Below are 26,513 nucleotides of genomic sequence, written 5' to 3' on the forward strand. Positions count from 1 at the left end.
ATGTGATATTTTTGATGCCCTCTCTCACTTATTGATTGTACAATGTACACACATACGATTTCAGTTTGTGAGTGTGATGTGGGGGTTGGAGCCATGTTTATTTTGACATTATAAAGAACTTTTATAAATTATGGCAACACTGCCATAGTAATCTGAGTTTTGCTGTTGGAAAATCACATTAGTGTCTGACTTTTGGCTGTCGCAGATGCACCTTCCACGACTGCACTCTCCTTTCGTCTACATCGGTTGCTTACCACTCAAATGCGCCCACTACCCTGCGCATGCAGCCAGCTATCCAGCACTGTAATTGGTCACAGGATGCGTCTCAGCTGATACAATGTTGTTGTTGCTGGGTGAGAGGCATTTGAAAGGATAAAGAGAGATGAGGTGACGTCTTTGCATGTCTGTGGGTGCCGGTTTGGTCAGGATTTATTGCTGAGTGGTTCTGTTACCACCACTGCTCTCTTTCAGTTTGCTGACTCAATGTTGTGTTTGTATGCAGTTCATGTTTCCTGCTTCCTCTGAACTATAAATGCGTTTCAAATGAAAGAGAATTTACAGCACACCTGCAGAAAATAGGTGTCTCATTCCAGGCCTACCAGCACTACTATGGCCTCATACACCAAAAAAATCCTTCCTTTATGTCTTTGTTCATAGTCTTTCAGTATAAAGATATAAATAATGGTTGTTACCGTGAAGATCTAATGGGCTGAAGGCATATGTTGCTTTGCTCTGCGAATTACTTAACCTTTATCTTTCATCGTTTTTGTGTACAAACATTCACACACACAACTACATGAAAGTTTCTAGCACAGTTACAGTGCCTTCAGAAAGTATTTACTTTTTCCACATTTAGTTGTGTTACAAAGTGGGATTAAAATGGATTTAATTGTCATTTTGGGATTTTGGATGAAGGTGGAAGAAAAATTCTAACATTTGTAAAAAACAAAAAATATATATATAAAAAATAAAACACTAATATATCTTGATTAGACAAGTATTCAACCCTCTGAATCAATACATGTTAGAATCACCTTTGGCAGAGATTACAGCTGTGAGTCTTTCTGAGTCTTTAAGAGCCTCCCACACCTGGATTGTGCAACATTTGCCCATTATTCTTTTCAAAATTCTTACATCTAAAATTGGTTGTTGATCATCACTAGACAACCATTTTCAGATCTTGCCATAGATTTTCAAGCAGATTTAAATCAACTGGCTACTCAGGAACATTCACTTGGTAAGAAACTCCAGTGTAGATTTGGCTTTGTGATTTAGGTTATTGTCCTGCTGGAAGGTGAATTAATCTCCGTGTCTGGTGGAAATCAGACTGAACCAGGTTTATTGCACACAGAGTGAGTCCATGCAATGTATTATGTGACTTGTTAAATACTTATTGACTCAAGACATTTCAGCTTTTCATTTTTTATTCATCTATATTTAATCAATTTTAAATGTAGGCTGTAGCACAATAAAATGTGGAAAACGTCAAGGGGTGTGAATACTTTCTGAAGCCTAATAGTAAAACCAACCTTGTAGACCTGAGTATATTATATCTATCATGTTCTATCCAATTTAAATTACCTATGGCAAATGTAGGCTATTGCAATGTAACCCTAAAGACTAGTCTATACTGGGTGACACAAACAAAACTCATATGATAGTTTTTCTATTGCTGAAATGGTTTGCTTTATTGTTACGGATTCAATGTACTTTTTAGTTGTGTTGGGGCCTATTAAAAAGTTCCGTTTGTGGAACATTTTTGCTGTTCAGCAAACACACCCCTCTGGCGGCAATTGGCTGTTGGGCGTGACTACCTTCGGCAGAGCAAAATTAGAAGAAGTTCGCTCAAAAACTGCCTGGCGTTGTGTGTGGTGAGCGAGACTGGGGAGTACGGAGCCTATAATACTCTCGAGAAATGCTTCGTAATTTAACAGCTCTTCGGTCTCCCCATCTCCAACCCACCACCGCCGACCCACCTACAATCGAAGGATATACTGTAATTTAACTGTACAGAAAAAGTAACGTTACAGTGAAAACCTTTCAAAATACGGTGTCTAGGACTGTTAAAGTGGAAGCCAGTATGAACGTCAGCGCGGAATCTTTCACCTCCAAACCATTTCACATCTGTAACATCTGTCAGAAGGTGATAAGGAAAAAGGTAAGATGTTTCCTGATTTCATTTCTCCAAATGTTACTTTTACTAGTCGACCAATATCATGTTTCATCAAGGTGATCTGTCAGGCCTATTTATTATTCCTTCCAATTTAGATAAAATATCGTTGCATCTTATGAAGATGTCACGGAGATCCTGCAAGAGTAGTGGCCTAGGCCCTAGTATACTTTCATTTTATCTATTGATTCAGATTGCAGAACAAACATATTGTTTTTCACTGGTCTTCTCCTTGCCTTATTGATACTTGTGCATTCAACTGCATTCTGTATTTCAACATCATCTATAGAACTGCTTCAGAATCGTTTGTAATGCCATTTAGGCCTAGTTTAACCATCTCAAACCTAATAATGTACAGTTATCTGCAACAGATTGACCCATTTGGATTCATATACTTCCCAGGATGGTCGTCATTCAGTATTTGATAAGAACATGGATATCTCTCTCTAGTGCCCTGCTTTCTGAGTCTGACTGCTATTATTAGTAGCCATTAGTCTAGGTACATATGACCCAGTTTTTGATAGGGAGTCATCCATCGTAAGATGGTCTCAAGGCAGAAGAGGAGGTCCGTTTCTGTCATCTCCAGGGCATCATTGAGTTACACAATACATTTTTTGATACATTAGGATGATTTGGACATGAAGTGTGAAAATGCAAAAAAACATGGGGAAAAAATGTGACCAAATTCACTGAGAATATATTAAATAGGATGAAGAGACAATACTCTGAGCTGGAGCTCCATGCTACTAGTCAAATATAGAGAACTGATTCTATATATTAATTGTGGGATTGGCGTGAAGTGTGGGGTGTCCGTGGGGGACTTTTGACAATTTCTTTAGATTCCTCGCGTCTTACTCATTGTTTGAAAAACGTTTGGGCCAAATCGGATGTTAGGTACTACATATTATTTATTGAATTTTATATGAATTCTATAAATTAAAATGGCCAACTTGGATACAATCAATTAGCTTAATTTCAAATTCTATTTCCACAAAATAATGTTGCAGGAATGCTAATCTTATCTGTTTCCAACAACAGAAACTATTTCAGAGCAATCTGAGATGGTGAGTGTTGAAAACCTCTTTCTTGTGTTTTTTGACATGGAGCAACCCTGTAACAACAAAACATGAGGAGTGGACATCCATAGATTACAATGCGAGACATCTTTGTCTGTCTGCACACCAGAGTCCGCTCTTTCCTGACAAACATCAGTGACAGAAAAAAGCAGTGTTTTATGTCTACCGTCTACAGTTACCAATAGATACGGGTAAATACACAATGCCACGATCACATAGAAATATACTGGTAAAGGCAGAGTATAGATCATTCATTTTGTAGGTTGAATCTAAGAGGTTTCATACAGGCTGTTCTCAACAGAAACCCTCTTGGTTGGAAATGACAGTAGCGGAGAGAGCGATGACACTGTCAATTCATACTCTATCATTAATTATGATGTAAGATTATGGTTTTTGATGCTTTATTCCTTATCTATCACATACTAGTTCCACAATTACAACTTTCTTTAAAAAGCATTGTTGTTTTTATAAACTGGCTTTAGGCTATTTTCTTTTTGTGATGGAGATGATAGAGAGAGACGGGTCCAGGCTCTTCTTTAAATCTGCACAGGCAGGTAGAGAGGTACTGGAGCCACCTCTCTCTACTGGAGCCACCTCTCTCTACTGGAGCCACCTCTCTCTACTGGAGCCACCTCTCTCTACTGGAGCCACCTCTCTCTACTGGAGCCACCTCTCTCAGTTAACTGCATCAGCCACGTTGCCCCAACAACAGACATTCATCACCCAACACACACAAAGGGCCAGACAGACAGAGGGTGGAGAGGACATATGATAGGAGAGGAGGAGAGAGAGGAAAAGAGGGAGGGATTAATACCAGGGTGAAACTGTCTGCAGCCCAGGGCAGGTCTGTCTGTGTCACCGGTAGCAGTGGGAGTCACAGGGCTTAAACCCAATTAGCTAAATTCACAGGAAAAGGCCTGTCTGTTGACAGAGCGCACATTCAAACGTCTGTTATGTAGCAAGACATATGCCACTAGAACAGAGAAGGGGTCTCTGTCTGACTCTCTCTCATGCACACGCAAACACCACTTTCTCACACGCACTCATGCACACACACACACACACACTTTCTCACCCATAGAGAACTACAGTGTCTTACGGTATATTTTGGTTGTTTATGTAGCTTTGTTATCCATTCGTACTATAAACCTTCTTCCCACCTTTGAACTTGAGGTCCTTAACCATTATGTAATATTATTACCATGGAGATGTACTGTAAGGCAGCTAAATACACAGACAACCCCAGTCTAGTGTTTATTATACAACGGGTGGTTTGGAATTTCCATTGTTAGAGCCTATCTTGCCCATGATATACTAGACAACATACACATGGCCAATAGATTCATAAAAAGTGTCATCGTTTACTTCGTTACCTTGCAACGCACTACTACTACTACTGCTACTGCTGCTGCTGTTACAAATCCACTACCCAGCCATGCAATTTATAAACTTTGTAAACACTGTAAAAAATGTCATAACACATGGCCTCATGTATTATTGCTTAAATAACTGTCTAAGTTATTATAAATTAGTTTGATATACACTGAGTGTACAAAACATTAAGAACACTTTCCTAATATTGAGTTGCACCCCCCATTTTGCCATCAAAACAACCTCAATTCGTCAGGGGAAGGACTCTACATGGTGTCGAAAGCATTCCACAGGGATGCTGGACCATGTTGGCACCAGTGCTTCCCACAGTTGTGCCTTTGGATGTCCTTTGGGTAGTGGACCATTCTTGAAAAACCCAGCAGCGTTGCAGTTCTTGACACAAACCGGTACGCCTTGCACCTACTACCATACCCCGTTCAAAGACACTTAAATATTTTATCTTGCCTATTCACCCTCTAGATTGTGTGTTTGCAATTCAATGTCTCAATTGTCTCAAGGATTAAAAATCCTTCTTCAACCTGTTTCCTCCCCTTCATCTACACTGATTGAAGTAGATTTAACAAGTGAAATCAATAAGGGATCATAGCTTTCACCTGATTCACCTGGTCTGTCTGTCATGTTCCTAATGTTTTGTACTCTGTGTATATTGAATATACAATAAAATACACCCTAGCTGGCAGATTTTCCAAGCATCAGCTCACACTCCATATCACCTGCAAGCCATTTATATGTTCTAGCAGAAGTATTTTTATTACTGAAGTGACACACTTATAAAACACTAAAAAGTCAGGAATGTTGACTCTCTTTATGTAAAGTGTTTATGAGTGTTCTAATTCTAAAAAGGAAGTAGGGTGACCAAGATTATTTTGTTAATTTTTCTTATTTGACCACTTGTGATGTAATTCTCACTGTCCTGTAGACACAGCTGTGTTTTCTCTCCTCTTCTTAGAGATTTAGGTCAGACGATGTATGTAAGGTTGAAGTCGGAAGTTTACATACACCTTAGCCAAATACATTTAAACGCAGTTTTTCACAAATCCTGACATTAAATCCTAGTAAGAATTCCCTGTCTTAGGTCAGTAAGGATCACCACTTTATTTTTAAAATGCGAAATGTCAGAATAATAGCGGAGAGTGATTTATTTCAGCTTTTATTTCTTTCATCACATTCCCAGTGGGTCAGAAGTTTACATACACTCAATTATTATTTGGTAGCATTGTCTTTAATTTTTTTTTACTTGGGTCAAACGTTTCGGGTAGCCTTCCACAAGCTTCCCACAATAAGTTGGGTGAATTTTGGCCTATTCCTCCTGACAGAGCTGGTGTCACTGAGTCAGGTTTGTAGGCCTCATTGCTCGCACACGCTTTTTCAGTTCTGCCCACAAATTGTCTATAGGATTGAGGTCAGGGCTTTGTGATGGCAACTCCAAGACTTAGACTTTGTTGTCCTTCACTAGGGTAGGGGGTAGAGGTTGAACGATTACGATTTTTCAACGCCGATACCGATTATTGGAGGACCAAAAAAAGCTGATGCCGATTAAATCGGTCGATTTTTTATTTTATTTTATTTTTTAAATTAAACAATTTTTTTCAATGTATTTGTAATAATGACTATTACAACAATACTGAATGAACACTTCTTTTAACTTAATATAATACATCAATAAAATCAATTTAGCCTCAAATAAATAATGAAACATGTTCAATTTGGTTTAAATAATGCAAAAACAAAGTGTTGGAGAAGAAAGTAAAAGTGCAATATGTGCCATCTAAGAAAGCTAACGTTTAAGTTCCTTGCTCAGAACATGAGAACATATGAAAGCTGGTGGTTCCTTTTAACATGAGTCTTCAATATTCCCAGGTAAGAAGTTTTAGGTTGTAGTTATTATAGGAATTATAGGACTATTTATCTCTATTCCATTTGTATTTCATATACCTTTGACTATTGGATGTTATTATAGGCACTTTAGTATTGCCAGTGTAACAGTATAGCTCCTCCCTGGGCTCGAACTAGGAACACATCAACAACAGCCACCCTCGAAGCAGCGTTACCCATGCAGAGCAAGGTAATAACTACTCCAAGTCTCAGAGCGAGTGACATTTGAAACGCTATTAGCGCTCACCCTGCTAACTAGCTAGCCATTTCACATCGGTTACACCAGCCTAATCTTGGGAGTTGATAGGCTTGAAGTCATAAACAGCAGAGCTGCTGGCAAAACGCACGAAAGTGCTGTTTGAATGAATGCCTACGAACGTGCTGGTGCCTACCATCGCTCAGTCAGACTGCTCTATCAAATCATAGACTTAGTTAGAACATAATAACACACAGAAATGAACCATAGGTCATTAATATGGTCGAATCCGGAAACTATCATCACGAAAACAAGACGTTTATTCTTTCAGTGAAATACGGAACCGTTCTTTATTTTATCTAACGGGTGGCATCCATAAGTCTAAATATTCCTGTTACATTGCACAACCTTCAATGTTATGTCATAATTAAGTAAAATTCTGGCAAATTAGGCGGCCCAAACTGTTGCATATACACTGACTGCGTGCAATGAACGCAAGAGAAGTGACACAATTTCACCTGGTTAATATTGCCTGCTAATATGGATTTCTTTTAGCTAAATATGCAGGTTTAAAAATATATACTTCTGTGTATTGATTTTAAGAAAGGCATTGATGTTTATGGTTAGGTACACATTGGAGCAACGATACGCACCGCATCGATTATATGCAACGCAGGACACTCTAGATAAACTAGTAATATCATCAACCATGTGTAGTTAACTGGTGATTATGATTGATTGATGGATTGATTGTTTTCTACAAGATAAGTTTAATGCTAGCTAGCAACTTACCTTGGCTTCTACTGCATTCACGTAACAGGCAGGCTCCTCGTGTGCAATGAGAGGTAGGTTGTTAGAGCGTTGGACAAGTTAACCGTAAGGTTGCACAATTGAATCCCCCTAGCTGACAAGGTAAAAATCTGTCGTTCTGCCCCTGAACGAGGCAGTTAACACACCGTTCCTAGGCAGTCATTGAAAATAAGAATGTGTTCTTAACTGACTTGCCTAGTTAAATAAAGATGAAATAAAGGTGTACAATTTTGTTTTTTTTAATCGGCCAAATCGGTGTCCAAAAATACAGATTTCCGATTGTTATGAACTTGAAATCGGCCCTAATTAATCGGCCATTCCAATTAATCGGTCGACCTCTTGTAGGGGGCACTATTTTCACTTCCGGATGAAAAGCGTGCCCAAAGTAAACTGCCTGCTACTCAGGCCCAGAAGCTAGAATATGCATATAATTGGTAGATTTGGATAGATAACTCTCAAGTTTCCAAAACTGTTAAAATAATGCCTGTGAGTATAACAGAACTGATTTGGCAGGCGAAAACCTGAGAAAAATACATCCTGGAAGTGGGATTTTTTAATGTTTGTAGTTTTCTATTGAATGCCATTACAGTATCCATTGATGTAGGACTCAAATTGCACTTCCTATGGCTTCCACTAGATGTCAACAGTCTTTTAGAAATTGTTTCAGGCTTGTATTCTGAAAAATGAGAGAGTAAGACAACTCTGAATGAGTGGACCCTACAGTGTCCCAGAGATTTTTCATGCGCGTGACCGAGAGTGCGCCTTTCTTGTTTACATTTATATTGACGACGTTATTGTCCGGCTGAAATATTATCGATTATTTAGGCTAATAACAACGTGAGGATTGATTATAAACATTGTTTGAAATGTTTCTACGAACTTTACGGATACTATTTGGATTTTTCGTCTGCCTGCTGTAACTGCGTTTGAGCCTGTGGATTATTGAACAAAACGCGTGAACAAAACTGAGGTTTTTGGATATAAACAGGGACTTTATCGAACAAAACAAACATAAATGGGAGTCTTGTGAGTGCAACTATATGAAGATCATCAAAGATAAGTGATTAATTTGATCTCTATTTCTGATTTGTGTAACTCCTCTACTTGGCTGGTAACTGTTTGTAATGATTTGTCTGCTGGGTGCTGTCCTCAGATAATCGCATGGTATGCTTTCGCCGTAAAGCCTTTTTAAAATCTGACACCGTCGTTCGATTAACAAGAAGTTAATCTTTAAACCAATGTATAACACTTGTATGTTTTATGAATTTTTATAATAATTTTTATAATAATATTTCTGTTTTTGAATTTGGAGCTCTGCAATTTCATTGGATGTTGGCCAGGTGGGACGCTAGCTAGTACCCTAGTGAGGTTTTAAGCCATTTTGCCACAACTTTGGAAGTATGCTTGGGGTCATTGTCCATTTGGAAGACCCATTTGCGACCAAGCTTTAACTTCCTGACTGATGTCTTGAGATGTTGCTTCAATATATCCACATCATTTTCCTCCTCATGATGCCATCTATTTTGTGAAGTGAACTCGTCCCTCCTGCAGCAAAGCACCCCCACAACATGATGTTGCCACCCCCGTACTTCACGGTTGGGATGGTGTTCTTTTACTCCAAACATAACAATGGTCATTATGGCCAAACAGTTCTATATTTGTTTCTTCAGACCAGAGGACATTTCTCCAAAAAGTACGATCTTTGTCCCCATGTGCAGTTGCAAACCGTAGTCTGGGTTTTTATGGTGGTTTTGGAGCAGTGGCTTCTTCCTTGATGAGCTGCCTTTCAGTTTATATCGATATAGGACTCATCCTAATGTGGATATAGATACTTTTGTACCCGTTTCCTCCAGCATCTTCACAAAGTCCTTTGCTGTTGTTCTGGAATTGATTTTCACTTTTCGCACCAAAGTACGTTCATCTCTAGGAGACAGAACACGTCTCATTCCTGAGCGGTATGACGGCTGCGTGGTCCCATGGTGTTTATACTTGCATACTATTGTTTGTACAGATAAACGTGGTACCTTCAGGCATTTGGAAATTGCTCCCAAGGATGAACCAGACTTGAGGTCTCAAATTTTCTGAGGTCTTGGCTGATTTCTTTTGATTTTCCCATGATATCAAGCAAAGAGGTACTGAGTTTGAAGGTAGGCCTTGAAATACATCCACAGGTACACCTCCAATTGACTCAAATGATGTCAATTTGCCTATCAGAAGCTTCTAAAGCCATTACATCATTTTCTGGAATTTTCCAAGCTGTTTAAATGCACAGTCAACTTAGTGGATGTACACTTCTGACCTACTGGAATTGTGATACAGTGAATTATAAGTTAAATAATCTGTCTAAACAATTGTTGGAGAAATGAGTTGTCATGCACGAAGTAGATGTCCTAACCGACTTGTCAAAACTATAGTTTGTTAACAAGACATTTGTGGAGTGATTGAAAAACGACTTTTACTGACTCCAACCTAAGTGTATGTAAACTTCCGATTTCAACTGTAACTGAAGGAGGACTGGCTTACTCTCCTTAGCCCAGCATTGATCACTCCATATAACCTAGCATTGATCACTCCATATAACCTATCTGTCTATATGCCTGCCTGTCTGACTTCCTGCCTCTTATAGAGAGATTTTTACCATCCTTCTCCTACAGGCTCCCAGTATATTAACTTCAATAGATGTACTGTCCTAACATAAATGTGCATTTCAACACCCACTCACACACACACGCATAAAAGACGATGTGAACCATAAATCTACCGTCCTTTTCTCTGCCCAGGCCATGTTCCCTGGCTCATGTGTGCACAGGCTGTTTGCTCATCTCAACAGATAACAGGAGGAGGGGGTTACTTTACCTCTGAGCAAACGGACTGACACACAAAGGCCTGGCTGTTACATATCAAACCTCACTTCTATACATGCCCTCTTTTTATCTTTTAATTTGATGTTTTTTTCTTGTGTTTGCCAACATAGCTGAGAGTTAATTTAGGTTGTGCCAAAAGTGGGGTTGTACATCTAAGCTCCTTGTGTTGTATAGTTCCTTAGCTAACCCAGTTTCCCTCTCTGCCGCTCTTGTCTTGTCTCAGGAGAAAGGAGTCAGGGTGCCGCGACCCTTCTCCAGTGGACCCAGTGCCTTCATTCCAAAAGCGGAGGTGAGAAAATACTTTCTGTGCCTTGAGGCTATATTTCCCCTGTCCTGCCCTGTCTCTCTCTCTCTCTCTCTCTCCCTCTCCCTCTCCCTCTCCCTCTGTCACTTCCGTTTAATCTCTCGCTTTCCCCCCCATGTCTTTATCTTCCCACCTTTATCTTTGCCTTGAACTCAAAGGTATAAACCAGATTTCAGATTACAGCAGCAGCAGCTTTACTGTAAAATGGTTCAATACACAATGCCTGACTGAAACCCCTCTCTTCCCTGTCCTGCCTGACCCCTCCCCCCAACCCTCCTCCCTGGGTCCAGATTGTGGAGGCGTCCCAGGTGGACCCCCAAACAGAGCAGATCCTGGCCGAGGCCTACTCTCTGTCAGGCCACGTGGACCATCTGACCCAGGTGATGGGACTGCACCCCCACTACCTGGAGTCCTTCCTGCGTAGCCAGTTCTACCTGCTGAGGATGGACGGCCCCCTGCCTCTCCACTGCCGACACTACATTGCCGTCATGGTAAACACTGGTATAGGATGAACCTAGAGATTGTCATTGGGTGTGTTTGAAATTACATCCTATTTCCCTATTCTTCTGAGACCCGACAATTCATATTTCTTTATGTTTTTTAAAAATTTTAAAATCACACAAAAAGTTTTTTTTAAGGAAAATGTTATTTATTTTATGTGCACTGTAGTGGATACAAATACAGAATCGGTTGATAGTTAATATGAAAAATTTAACATTACAGTAAATGGGTACAGTAGGTGAAAAACCTAAACTCAGCAAAAAAAGAAACGTCCCTTTTTCAGGACCCTGTCTTTCAAAGATCATTCGTAAAAATCCAAATAACTTCACAGATCTTCATTGTGAAGGGTTTCCCATGCTGGTTCAATGAACCAAAAACAATGAACATGCACCTGTAGAACTGTTAAGACACTAACAGCTTACAGACGGTAGGCAATTAAGGTCACAGTTATGAAAACTTAGGACACTAAAGAGGCCTTTCTACTGACTCTGAAAAACAAACAAAAATTGAACGTGCCTGAAGCATGCTGCAAGGAGGCATGAGGACTGCAGATGTGGCCAGGGCAGTAAATTTCAATGTCCGTACTGTGAGACGCCTAAGACAGCGCTACAGGGAGACAGGACAGACAGCTGATCATCCTCGCAGTGGCAGACCACCTATAACAACAACTGCACAGGATCAGTACATCCAAACATCACACCTGTGGGGCAGGTACAGGATAGCAACAACAACTGCCCGATTTACACCAGGAACGCACAATCCCTCCATCAGTGCTCAGACTGTCCGCAATAGGCGGAGAGAGGCTGGATTGAGGGCTTGTAGGCCTGTTGTAAGGCAGGGCCTTACCAGACATCACCGGCAACAGCGTTGCCTACGGGCACAAACTCACCGTCGCTGGACCAGACAGGACTGGCAAAAAGTGCTCTTCACTAACGAGTCGCGGTTTTGTCTCACCAGGGGTGATGGTCGGATTCACGTTTATCTTTGAAGGAATGAGCATTACACCGAGGCCTGTAGTCTGGAGCAGGATCATTTTGGAGATGGAGGGTCCGTCATGGTCTGGGCCGGTGTTTCATTGGATCATCGGACTGAGCTTGTTGTCATTGCAGGCAATCTCAATGCTGTGTGTTACATGGAGGACATCCTCCTCCCTCAGTGGTACCCTTCCTGCAGGCTCATCCTGACATGTCCCTCCAGCATGACAATGCCACCAGTCATACTGCTCGTTCTGTGCGTGATTTCCTGTAAGACAGGAATGTCAGTGTTCTGCCATGGCCAGCGAAGAGCCTGGATCTCAATCCCATTGAGCACGTCTGGGACCTGTTGGAACGGAGGGTGAGGGCTAGGTCCATTCAGCCCCAGAAATGTCTGAGAACTTGCAGGTTCCTTGGTGGAAGAGTGGGGTAACATCTCACAGCAATAAATGGCAAATCTGGTGCAGTCCATGAGGAGGAGATGCACTGCAGTACTTAATGCAGCTGGTGGCCACACCAGATACTGACTGTTAGTTTTAATTTTGACCCCCCCCCCCCCTTCATTCAGGGACACATTCAATTTCTGTTAGTCACATGTCTGTGGATCTTGTTCAGTTTATGTCTTAGTTGTTGAATCTTATGTTCATACAAATATTTACACCAGAGCCCTAAAGGAGTGTACTATATATAGAGTGCCATTTCCAACGCAGCTGTTGTTCCCTGTAAGGGTTGAGGTTGGGAATGGTGGTAAGTTTTTTTTGTTTTTTTACATGTTATTTCTTACATTGGTACCCCAGGTCATCTTAGGTTTCATTATATACAGTCGAGAAGAACTACTGAACATAAGAGCAGCGTCAACTCACCATCAGTACGACCAAGAATATGACTTTCGCGAAGCGGATCCTGTGCTCTGCCTTTCACCCAGGACAACGGAATGGATCCCAGCCGGCGACCCAAAAAAACGACTTCGTAAAAGGGGGAAACGGAGCGGTCTTCTGGTCAGACTCCGGAGAAGGGCACATAGTGCACCACTCCCTAGCATTCTTCTCGCCAATGTCCAGTCTCTTGACAACAAGGTTGATGGAATCCGAGCAAGGGTAGCATTCCAGAGGGACATCAGAGACTGTAACGTTCTTTGCTTCACGGAAACATGGCTCACTGGAGAGACTCTATCGGAGTCGGTGCATCCAGCTGGTTTCTCCACGCATCGCGCCGACAGAAACAAACATCTTTCTGGTAAGAAGAGGGGTGGGGGCGTATGCTTTATGGTTAACGTGACGTGGTGTGGCCACAACAACATACAGGAAGTCCTTCTGTTCACCTGATTTAGAATTCCTCACAATCAAATGTCGACCGCATTATCTACCAAGGGAATTCTCTTCGATTATAATCACAGCCGTATATATTCCCCCCCATGCAGACACATCGATGGCTCTGAACTAACTTTATTTGACTCTTTGCAAACTGGAATCCATATATCCGGAGGCTGCATTCATTGTAGCTGGGGATTTTAACAAGGCTAATCTGAAAACAAGACTCCCTAAAATTTATCAGCATAGCGATTGCGCAACCAGGGCTGGAAAAACCTTGGATCATTGCTTTTCTAACTTCCGCGACGCATATAAGACCCTGCCCCGCTCTCCTTTCGGAAAAGCTGACCACGACTCCATTTTGTTGATCCCTGCCTACAGACAGAAACTAAAACAAGAAGCTCCCGCGCTGTGGTCTGTTCAACGCTGGTCCGACCAATCTGATTCCACACTCCAAGACTGCTTCCTTCACGTGGACTGGGATATGTTTCGTATCGCGTCAGACAACAACATTGACGAATACGCTGATTCGGTGAGCGAGTTCATTAGAACGTGCGTTGAAGATGACGTTCCCATAGCAACGATTAAAACATTCCCAAACCAGAAACTGTGGATTGATGGCAGCATTCGCGTGAAACTGAAAGCGCGAACCACTGCTTTTAATCAGGGCAAGGTGACCGGAAACGTGACCGAATACAAACAGTGTAACTATTCCCTCCGCAAGGCAATCAAACAAGCTAAATGTCAGTATAGAGACAAAGTAGAATCTCAATTCAACGGCTCAGACACAAGAGGTATGTGGCAGGGTCTACAGTCAATCACAGATTACAAAAAGAAAACCAGCCCCGTCACGGACCAGGATGTCTTGCTCCCAGGCAGACTAAATAACTTTTTTGCCCGCTTTGAGGACAACACAGTGCCACTGACACGGGTCGCAACTAAAACATGCGGACTCTCCTTCACTGCAGCCGACGTGAGGAAAACATTTAAACGTGTCAACCCTCGCAAGGCTGCAGGCCCAGACGGCATCCCCAGCCGCGCCCTCAGAGCATGCGCAGACCAGCTGGCTGGTGTGTTTATGGACATATTCAATCAATCCCTATCACAGTCTGTTGTTCCCACATGCTTCAAGAGGGCCACCATTGTTCCTGTTCCCAAGAAAGCTAAGGTAACTGAGCCAAACGACTACCGCCCCGTGCACTCACTTCCGTCATCATGAAGTGCTTTGAGAGACTAGTCAAGGACCATATCACCTCCACCCTACCTGACACCCTAGACCCACTCCAATTTGCTTACCGCCCAAATAGGTCCACAGACGATACAATCTCAACCACACTGCACACTGCCCTAACCCATCTGGACAAGAGGAATACCTATGTGAGAATGCTGTTCATCGACTACAGCTCGGCATTTAACACCATAGTGCCCTCCAAGCTCGTCATCAAGCTCGAGACCCTGGGTCAACTGGGTACTGGACTTCCTGACGGGCCGCCCCCAGGTGGTGAGGGTAGGCAACAACATCTCCACCCTGCTGATCCTCAACACTGGGGCCCCACAAGGGTGCGTTCTGAGCCCTCTCCTGTACTCCCTGTTCACCCACGACTGCGTGGCCACGCACGCCTCCAACTCAATCATCAAGTTTGCGGCGACACAACAGTGGTAGGCTTGATTACCAACAATGACGAGACGGCCTACAGGGAGGAGGTGAGGGCCCTCTGAGTGTGGTGTCAGGAAAATAACCTCACACTCAACGTCAACAAAACTAAGGAGATGATTGTGGACTTCAGGAAACAGCAGAGGGAACACCCCCCTATCCACATCGATGTAACAGTAGTGGAGAGGGTAGTAAGTTTTAAGTTCCTCGGCGTACACATCACAGACAAACTGAATTGGTCCACTCACACTGACAGCGTCGTGAAGGCGACGCAGCAGCGCCTCTTCAACCTCAGGAGGCTGAAGAAATTCGGCTTGTCACCAAAAGCACTCACAAACTTCTACAGATGCACAATCGAGAGCATCCTGTCGGGCTGTATCACCGCCTGGTACGGCAACTGCTCCGCCCACAACCGTAAGGCTCTCCAGAGGGTAGTGAGGTCTGCACAACGCATCACCGGGGGCAAACTACCTGCCCTCCAGGACACCTACACCACCCGATGTCACAGGAAGGCCATAAAGAACAACAACCACCCGAGCCACTGCCTGTTCACCCCGCTATCATCCAGAAGGCGAGGTCAGTACAGGTGCATCAAAGCTGGGACCGAGAGACTGAAAAACAGCTTCTATCTCAAGGCCATCAGACTGTTAAACAGCCACCACTAACATTGCGTGGCTGCTGCCAAAACACTGACTCAACTCCAGCCACTTTAATAATGGGAATTGATGGGAAATGATGTAAAATATATCACTAGCCACATTAAACAATGCTACCTAATATAATGTTTACATACCCTACATTATTCATCTCATATGTATATGTATATACTGTACTCTATATCATCTACTGCATCTTTATGTAATACATGTATCACTAGCCACTTTAACTATGCCACTTTGTTTACATACTCATCTCATATGTATATACTGCACTCAATACCATCTACTGTATCTTGCCCATGCCGCTCTGTACCATCACTCATTCATATATATTTATGTACATATTCTTTATCCCCTTACACTTGTGTCTATAAGGTAGTAGTTTTGGAATTGTTAGCTAGATTACTTGTTGGTTATTACTGCATTGTCGGAACTAGAAGCACAAGCATTTTGCTGCACTCGCATTAACATCTGCTAACCATGTGTATGTGACAAATCAAATTTGATTTGATTTGGTAAGCTGATCCTACGGGCAGCTTCTACCTGCAGTTGCATGGAACGGGACAGGTCAAAGGTCAAGCTAAGCTGGGAGAAAATGTCTCCGGCATATACACATCCTCCCTTAGAGCCTCCCTCTCCCTGCTCAGGAGACCTACCTAACACAAATCTCCTGCTGACCCATATTCATATTTCTCTAATGAACCATTTCCATAACAACCAATGGCTCTTTCCCGGAGTGACGGATGATGTTTTCCGTATGATGTTAAAAGTTTTGCCTCAGCACTGAGATGACCCTGTGGGGTGCTGGACTGAGGACGCTTCTGTAGCTAGTAGAGAGAAGAGTTAGTGGAGACATTAAGCAGGGCAGTGTTTGCCCTGTGCTCAGACACACAGGCCTCCACACCTGTGTATCTTTGGTAGCAAACTCAGATGGTCCTCCCAACCCCCCGACCCCTACCCCAGCCCACTTCCAACTCACTCTCTTCCTGATGTGGCCCCTCCACAACTAGGTCAAAGTCAGCCCTCTCACTCTTAAAGACACCGTATATTATGTCATAAGGAACAGCTGAATGCAATGCAGTGTTAAAGAACCATGTGGAAACATTTATTGTACAGAGTAAAATAGTTCATGTTTAGAATTTAGACAAATACAATATGCATATACTGTAAAACGTTAATTTAAAGGTCATGCATTTTACAGAAAATATTCATGCTTTATATTACAGTCTGCTTATTTACTTAGACATTACATAGTAAAATAATAATTGCATACTGATGACAGTTTTGTTTTTTGAGAAATTCTTTGCAACAAGCAACACTTTGTACAATGTAGTACTTGCTGAATGCCAGCTAAAACTGGATTGTCAAATACAGTGCTACCCAGAAGACAGGTATATAGAACATTAATATAAAGACAGTTTAGACAGTAATAAACAGATACAGTGAAGGAAGAGTTTTCACAGTGAGCTAGAATTCATGTAAATATAAAACCTCTCTGTGTCTCCAGGCTGCAGCGCGTCACCAGTGTTCCTTCCTGGTGTCTCTGCATGTGCGTGAGTTCTACAGGATGGGGATGTGTCTAGACTGGCTGAAGGGTCTACAGTACGCCCCTCAGAGACTGAGGAACCTCAACGAGATCAACAAGATCCTAGCACACAGGCCCTGGCTCATCACCAAAGAGCACATTCAGGTTAGAACACAGACGTGCATAAAACATGCTCATATTCAAGTACATGATCTACATATGCACGTACAATGTATATCTATATCTATTCATTAACACACACATGTATGCATGACTTTGATCCACATACTCGCACATTAAGTAACTATAATAATAATAATAATCCCACTAAACGTTTTTCTCTCCTCCCTCTACCTCAGAACTTGGTGAAAACAGGGGAGCACAGTTGGTCTTTGGCAGAGCTGGTCCATGCTGTGGTCATATTGGCCCATTTCCATTCCCTGGCCAGCTTTGTGTTTGGCAGTGGTATCAACCCCCAGGTGGATCCACAGAATGCCAATGGCTTCCAGTCCGTTTACATCAGTGACTACTGTACATGTGACTTGGCCAGCGACCATCACCTGGACCGAGACCTCAGCAACACCAGCCCCGTGGTGAAATGACATGCATGACTTACTGTTGATCTATGCTTTACTGAGTTGATTTAGCTATGTGTGTTTGGAGGGATTGTGTTGGAAATGTATCTAAGTATGTGTGACTCTATTGTCACATTAATAGAGTTCTGGTTTGTTGTGTGTTTTTCAGACCACAGACTCGGTCAGTGAGTTAGAGGCACTGATGGACAGAATGAAGAGGCTGCAGGAGGAGAGAGAGGAGGATGAGGCCTCGCAGGAGGAGATGGCCACACGCTTCGAGAAAGAGAAGAAAGAGAGCCTCCTGGTGGGCTCTGGGGGTACTGCTACCACACCTTTTCCTGTTGTCTGTTTCTCACTGAGTACTAATGTAAACCTGTCAGTGAAGTCATGACTGATTATAATACATCTCCAATGTGACTGCAGATATGAAGGATGAGGTGATGCCCACATCCAAAGTGTCTCGGTTTGTAGAGGATGCCACCTTTGGGTACCAGCACTTTGCTCGACACGGAGAGGACAACCCACCAACATTTAGAGCACAGGTGGGGGATAATTATAGATCAAATTAATGTAAATTACACTATCATACCATAAGTGCAAGATCTATAGATTTAACAGTCACTTAACACCTAAATGTGCCGCCCTGCCCTGCCCTGCCTTGCCCTGCCTTGCCTTGCCTTGCCTTGCCTTGCCTTGCCTTGCCTTGCCTTGCCTTGCCTTGCCTTGCCTTGCCTTGCCCTGCCTTGCCTTGCCTTGCCCTGCCCTGCCCTGCCCTGCCTTGCCCTGCCTTGCCTTGCCTTGCCCTGCCTTGCCCTGCCTTGCCCTGCCCTGCCCTGCCCTGCCTTGCCCTGCCTTGCCTTGCCTTGCCTTGCCTTGCCTTGCCTTGCCTTGCCCTGCCCTGCCCTGCCCTGCCCTGCCCTGCCCTGCCTTGCCCTGCCTTGCCCTGCCCTGCCTTGCCCTGCCCTGCCCTGCCCTGCCCTGCCCTGCCCTGCCCTGCCTTGCCTTGCCTTGCCTTGCCTTGCCTTGCCTTGCCTTGCCCTGCCCTGCCCTGCCCTGCCCTGCCCTGCCTTGCCTTGCCTTGCCCTGCCCTGCCTGTCTGTCCGTCTGTCCGTGTGTCTGCCTGTAGGACTACTCGTGGGAGGACCATGGTTTCTCTCTGGTCAACAGGCTGTACTCAGACATTGGTCTGCTGCTGGATGACAAGTTCCGAACAGCGTGTGACCTAACCTACTACAACATGGCCAGTCACGAGGACGTGGACACCACCATGCTCCGACGTGCACTCTTCAACTACGTGCACTGCATGTATGGCATCAGGTAAGACAGCGCCTTCTATCCTCAGTCACATACACTTCTCATGCACTATCAAGTGTGGACACTTAGTGTCAAGTTAGTGGGATAATTATTATATATAAATTAGTGTGATTGTTGAAGCCCTAGAATAGTCCCTGAAGTACAGTATAAATGGCCTAGTAGACAGTAAAGTGATGCTCCAGTCTGATAGTGTGATTTATTTGATGTCCTGTCTGCAGGTATGATGACTATGACTATGGGGAGGTGAATCAGCTATTGGAACGCAGTCTGAAGGTCTATATAAAGACGGTAACATGTTATCCAGAGAGGACCACTCGCCGCATGTACGACAGCTACTGGTGCCAGTTCCGCCACTCCGAGAAGGTTAGAAAACTGTCAATGCTTGTGTTCGTGAGAGGGCATATTCTTATGTTGTTTGTATTCTTTGCAATCAAGCATTCCACCGTCCACAGCCACAAAAAATGAGATTGTGAATCCTGATATGTTTTTGTAAATAGGCCAGAGTTCAGGGGCAGGACTGGTCATGCTGTTTGATTGTGTTTGTGCAGGAGGCTTTGGCTCATGAGTACACTAGGACTATTGAGCAGAGCTGAAGAAAATGAAGCTCTTGGCCGCAGGAACATGCTGTTATTGTGTTTGGGTTGTTCTGCAGAGAGGCCCCCTGTTGGAATCTGACTGGGCTGAAAGAGATGAAAGACGAGAAAGTTACAGCGTGTATCATTAGGACCAGCAGGGTAGAAGGGTCATTGTCTTGTTCTTAAAGCTCATGTCAAGACGACCTGGAACAAACATCTCATCTCTGACGTAATGAGGACAGCAGCATTCACTTTAGTTAGTAATTATCATGTCTGTACAAACAGCTTTTTCTTTGGCCCCCATTAAAAAGTATTGTCTGAACCAAATCTCTCACTACGTTTACATATGAGACTCAGTGAGATGTCTTTTGTAGCCTATTTTCTGTAAATGCATATCCATTTTACAGATCAGTGGCTGTCCATAATGCAGGCCATGCCATGCCAGTTATATAAAGTAACTGTACTGTGTTATAGTGTGTATGGTATGTTAATCCTCAGCCTCCCTTCCCGGTCCAGGTCCATGTGAACCTACTCCTAATGGAGGCCAGGATGCAGGCAGAACTGCTATACACCCTGCGCGCCATCACACGCTACATGACCTGACCCTGACCGACCACAGCGGGTTGTCTTTCTCCGACTGACCAATAGAAAACCCCAGCCCTCTACAGTCCTCATCACCCCACCTCCCCCAACACCACCACTGGCCTTCCCCTTTCCACAGCTCCAGGAACGAGGCCTCTTGAAACCAGAAGACTGTCTCTCTACCAGGCACATGACTCTAAAACTGGCCTCCTACTGTGTGGTCGGGTGGGGACTTTAAGGTCTTTTTAGCGTAATGCCCTTGTAAAGAGGAAGTTTGTGAAGATGAAGGAAGTCCTATTGTGAGTGTATGCAAGTGAAAACGGGTGCACATGACTGACTATTATTATCCTCCTTTGTCAAAATCATAATGGCAGTTTGGCTTCAGTGACATGCAGTGGAGTGGTTGGAGTTCATGACTCACTTCTGGAAATTGTTTATCCAAGCAACCTCATAAAGTACTGAACTCCAGCTCTAAGGAGGATACTGAATAGCCAGAAACAGTGTTACACAAGAGTATACCTCTGAATGGAATGCCTTGATTTGAGACAGACCCACCAATATCAGAAACAAGATTAGAAGGTTATCTGATTGACAGAACAAGCCCTTTTGTGGCACACAAAAAGTGCAATATGGTCTTCATTCTTCTTACCTTTTTTTATTATATATTTATTGCAACTTAAAAGGCTGTGACAGAATACTTATGCTTTTCAGTCTATTTAGAACTTTGTCGATAAATTAGGCTAATTCAAATATTTATTGAGAATGATTTCTCTGCAATATATGTCCTAATAGAGACTGTATCACAGCAGGGAGTGCACAAGCAACATTATCAGCAATTGTATGATTTTTTTTATTGCTTTCCCTCTCTCATCCTTTTTGTGACATTTCTGTGCCAAATGTTTCTAAAATGGTCTGTAAAGACATTCATATTGCCTATTTGTCTATATTTCTACCAAAGATGCAGTGTACAGTACAGATGTTAGATCCATGAGACATTTAAAATAAAAAAGGTGTATTCCATTAGGAAGTACAGTACATTTCAGAACTGAGATAAGCTACAGTAGTGCTGGGAATGTGCTCTTTGCTTTTGTTTTGAATTATCACCGCGTGCAAATGCCTAACCCTAAAATTTGCACTGTTAAGTTTGAGTCTCACCAGCATTTATTTGATGCTTATTTCTTTATCAGTGTAGGGTTGGAAAAGTCATGGTGCTTTTGTGAATGATTGTTGCTCTTTGCACATTTGTGTCTGCACGTTGGAACGTTGGTAATTCCCAGTTGGAAATATGCAAGAAATGTTTATTTCCTTAAATCCTCGCTCTCTTCTCTCTAATCTTTCTCAAATATTAAGACATTGCATTGTATGTCTCAGATGCGAAATGTGTTCAATATTAGCACCCCTCCCCCCATTTGTGTGAAGGTTTAGATAGTTTAGATGTATTGATCAAATTCTTTAAACATATCTCTGTGAACTCAGATGCCATTCACCAAAGTACTATTTACTGTTTGCCAACCTACCTTATATTTTTAAGGTGTTTTAATTGGGGGGATAAACAGCTTGTATTAACAAGAACAATTAGGTAATGTATCATTTGAATTATAACCAATGAAGATGGAAGCTGAGTTGTCTAAACTTTACAAAATGATAATCTACTGGTCTGAGAGTTAAAGCTGCACTTTTGTTTCTCTTAGCGAGATTGTGCTTCAAGATTGTCGGGAGGTCGTTTCTTCTTTATCAAAGCCACATTGTAATTTTTCAATTAAAACAACTAAAATAAAAACTGTACAACTGAAACGATATTTCACACAGTGCCTGTAAGGAAATAAAAAAACAATAAAGAAGTTAAGAAATACATGTACATATGTGTTCTGTTTATTTGATTCATCAACATGCATCCTGGTAACTTGATGTATGATACCGGTATGTGTGCTACATATCAAATCTGTTTCATCAGTCAACATTTTAATATCATAAAAATGTTTTTTATTTATTTTTTATTTCACCTTTATTTAACCAGGTAGGCCAGTTGAGAACAAGTTCTCATTTACAACTGCAACCTGGCCAAGATAAAGCAATGAATGATAAATGATAAATGATAAAGCAATAAAGCAAGTGCGACAAAAACAACAACACAGAGTTCACATAAACAAACGTGCAGTCAATAACATAATAGAAAAATCTATGTACAGTGTGTGCAAATGTAGAAGAGTAGGGAGGTAAGGTAATAAATAGGCCATAGAGGTGAAAATAATTACAATTTAGCATTTATACTGGAGTGATAGATGATGATGTGCAAGTAGAGATACTGGGGTGCAAGAGGGTAAGTAATAATATGGGGATGAGGTAGTTGGGTGGGCTATTTACAGATTGGCTGTGTACAGGTACAGTGATCAGTAAGCTGCTCTGACAACTGATGCTTAAAGAGGGAGATATAAGACTCCAGCTTCAGAGATTTTTGCAGTTCGTTCCAGTCATTAGCAGCAGAGAACTGGAAGGAAAGGCGGTGTTGGCTTTTGGGATGATCAGTGAGATATACCTGCTGGAGCGTGTGCTACGGGTGGGTGCTGCTATGGTGACCAGTGAGCTGAGATAAGGCAGGGATTTGCCAAGGAAAGACTTATAGATGACCTGGAGCCAGTGGGTTTGGCGACAAATATGTAGTGAGGGCCAGCCAACAAGAGCATACAGGTTGCAGTGGTAGGTAGTATATGGGGCTTTGGTGACAAAACTGATGGCACTGTGATAGACTACATACAGTTTGCTGAGTAGAGTGTTGGAGGCTATTTTGTAAATGACATCGCCGAAGTCAAGGATCGGTAGGATAGTCAGTTTTACGAGGGTATGTTTGGTAGCATGAGTGAAGGAGGCTTTTTTTGCGAAATAGGAAGCAGATTTTAGATTTGATTTTGGATTGGAGATGCTTAATGTGAGTCTGGAAGGAGAGTTTACAGTCTATCCAGACACACCTAGGTATTTGTAGTTGTCCACATATTCTAAGTCAGAACCGTCCAGAGTAGTGATGCTAGTCGGCCGGGAGGGTTCGGGCAGCAATCGGTTGAAGAGCATGCACTTAGTTTTACTAGCATTTAAAAGCAATTGGAGGCCACGGAAGCAGTGTTGTATGGCGTTGAAGCTCAATTTGAGGTTTGTTAGCAAAGTGTCCAAAGAAGGGCCAGAAGTATACAGAATGGTGTCGTCTGCGTAGAGGTGGATCAGAGAATCACCAGCAGCAAGAGCGACATCATTGATATATTACAGAGAAAATGTAACCCTGTTGTACCCCCATAGAGACTGCCAGAGGTCAACAGGCCCTCCGATTTGACACACTGAACTCTATCTGAGAAGTAGTTGGTGAACCAGGCGAGGCAGTCATTTGAGAAGCCAAGGCTATTGAGTCTGCCAATAAGAATGAGGTGATTGACAGAGTCAAAAGCCTTGGCCAGGTTGATGAAGATGGCTGCACAGTGGGCAGCTGGGAGGATGTACTCTTATTCTCCATGGACTTTCTTCATGGAATTAGTGCTACAGGATGCACATTTCTGTTTGAAAAAGATAGCCTTACCTTTCCTAACTGACTGAGTATATTGGTTCTTGACTTCCCTGAAAAGTTGCATATCGCGGGGGCTATTCGATACTAATGCAGAACGCCACAGGATGTTTTTGTGCTAGTCAAGGGCAGTCAAGTCTGGGGTGAACCAAGGGCTATATCCGTTCTTAGTTCTACAATCTTTGAATGGGGCATGCTTATTTAAGGTGGTGAGGAAAGCCCTTTCTCATTCTTGAGATCGAAAAACTGTGCAGTGGTGTAAAGTACTTAAGTAAAAATACTTTAAAGTACTACTTAAGTAGTTTTTTTGGGGTATCTGTACTTTACTATTTATATTTTTGACTACTTTTACTTCATTACATTCATAAGGAAAACATTGTACTTTTTACTTTTTTTTTTTTTTTTTACTTTTTACTCCATATTTTCCTTGACAACCAAAAGTACTCGTTACACTTTTGAATGCTTAGCAGAACAGGAAAATGATCAAATTCAAGCACATAATCAAGAGAACACGTGGCTATCCTTACTGCCTCCGGTCTGGCAAACTCACTAAACACAAATGCATTTTTGTAAATAAAGTCTGAGTGTGCCCCTGGCTATCCATACATTTTTTAAAAATGGTGCCCTCTGCTTTGCTTAATATAAGGGATTTTAAATGATTGATACTTAAGTATGTTTTAGCAATTACATTTACTTTTGATACTTTTTTTTAGTTTTTTTTTTATCTTTCTCCCCTCTCTCTCCAGATGAAATCTCGCGTCTTGTGACGGCCGGCCGCCCAACAACCTGCCCGCTCGACCCTATCCCCTCCTCTCTTCTCCAGACCATTTCCGGAGACCTTCTCCCTTACCTCACCTCGCTCATCAACTCATCCCTGACCACTGGCTACGTCCCTTCCGTCTTCAAGAGAGCGAGAGTTGCACCCCTTCTGAAAAAACCTACACTCGATCCCTCCGATGTCAACAACTACAGACCAGTATCCCTTCTTTCTTTTCTCTCCAAAACTCTTGAACGTGCCGTCCTTGGCCAGCTCTCCCGCTATCTCTCTCAGAATGACCTTCTTGATCCAAATCAGTCAGTTTCAAGACTAGTCATTCAACTGAGACTGCTCTTCTCTGTATCACGGAGGCGCTCCGCACTGCTAAAGCTAACTCTCTCTCCTCTGCTCTCATCCTTCTAGACCTATCGGCTGCCTTCGATACTGTGAACCATCAGATCCTCCTCTCCACCCTCTCCGAGTTGGGCATCTCCGGCGCGGCCCACGCTTGGATTGCGTCCTACCTGACAGGTCGCTCCTACCAGGTGGGGTGGCGAGAATCGAGAGTCTCCTCACCACGCGCTCTCACCACTGGTGTCCCCCAGGGCTCTGTTCTAGGCCCTCTCCTATTCTCGCTATACACCAAGTCACTTGGCTCTGTCATAACCTCACATGGTCTCTCCTATCATTGCTATGCAGACGACACACAATTAATCTTCTCCTTTCCCCCTTCTGATGACCAGGTGGCGAATCGCATCTCTGCATGTCTGGCAGACATATCAGTGTGGATGACGGATCACCACCTCAAGCTGAACCTCGGCAAGACGGAGCTGCTCTTCCTCCCGGGGAAGGACTGCCCGTTCCATGATCTCGCCATCACGGTTGACAACTCCATTGTGTCCTCCTCCCAGAGCGCTAAGAACCTTGGCGTGATCCTGGACAACACCCTGTCGTTCTCAACTAACATCAAGGCGGTGGCCCGTTCCTGTAGGTTCATGCTCTACAACATCCGCAGAGTACGACCCTGCCTCACACAGGAAGCGGCGCAGGTCCTAATCCAGGCACTTGTCATCTCCCGTCTGGATTACTGCAACTCGCTGTTGGCTGGGCTCCCTGCCTGTGCCATTAAACCCCTACAACTCATCCAGAACGCCGCAGCCCGTCTGGTGTTCAACCTTCCCAAGTTCTCTCACGTCACCCCGCTCCTCCGCTCTCTCCACTGGCTTCCAGTTGAAGCTCGCATCCGCTACAAGACCATGGTGCTTGCCTACGGAGCTGTGAGGGGAACGGCACCTCAGTACCTCCAGGCTCTGATCAGGCCCTACACCCAAACAAGGGCACTGCGTTCATCCACCTCTGGCCTGCTCGCCTCCCTACCACTGAGGAAGTACAGTTCCCGCTCAGCCCAGTCAAAACTGTTCGCTGCTCTGGCTCCCCAATGGTGGAACACACTCCCTCACGACGCCAGGACAGCGGAGTCAATCACCACCTTCCGGAGACACCTGAAACCCCACCTCTTTAAGGAATACCTAGGATAGGATAAAGTAATCCTTCTCACCCCCCCCCCCCTTAAAAGATTTAGATGCACTATTGTAAAGTGGCTGTTCCACTGGATGTCATAAGGTGAATGCACCAATTTGTAAGTCGCTCTGGATAAGAGCGTCTGCTAAATGTCTTAAATGTAAATGTAAATTATACATATATACATTTTAAACAAAATACTTTCAGAATACTACTTACTCAAGTAATTTTCTATTAAGGTATCTATACTTTTACTCAAGTATGAAAAGTGGGTACTTTTTCCACCACTGAAACTGTGGAATGAAAATTTGGCTATTTTGAAAAACGTTTCT

The 26,513-nt window shown here is 43.1% G+C and overlaps 1 protein-coding gene across 1 annotated transcript; it reads left to right on the forward strand.

Moving 5' to 3' along the window:
• Nucleotides 1–1,837: 1,837 nt before the first annotated feature.
• On the forward strand, nt 1,838–22,214 carry LOC118390204 (sestrin-3-like). The gene is made up of 10 exons (XM_035780542.2): nt 1,838–2,158; nt 10,607–10,672; nt 10,978–11,178; nt 17,293–17,475; nt 17,670–17,903; nt 18,055–18,202; nt 18,309–18,427; nt 19,012–19,202; nt 19,418–19,562; nt 20,291–22,214. Exons 1-10 carry the CDS (start codon nt 2,081–2,083, stop codon nt 20,375–20,377), a joined length of 1,452 nt encoding a protein of 483 aa, XP_035636435.1. The 5' UTR covers nt 1,838–2,080; the 3' UTR covers nt 20,378–22,214.
• Nucleotides 22,215–26,513: the final 4,299 nt, after the last annotated feature.

This window comes from Oncorhynchus keta, chromosome 11 (genome assembly GCF_023373465.1).
Source record: "Oncorhynchus keta strain PuntledgeMale-10-30-2019 chromosome 11, Oket_V2, whole genome shotgun sequence".
Classification (NCBI taxonomy): domain Eukaryota; kingdom Metazoa; phylum Chordata; class Actinopteri; order Salmoniformes; family Salmonidae; genus Oncorhynchus; species Oncorhynchus keta.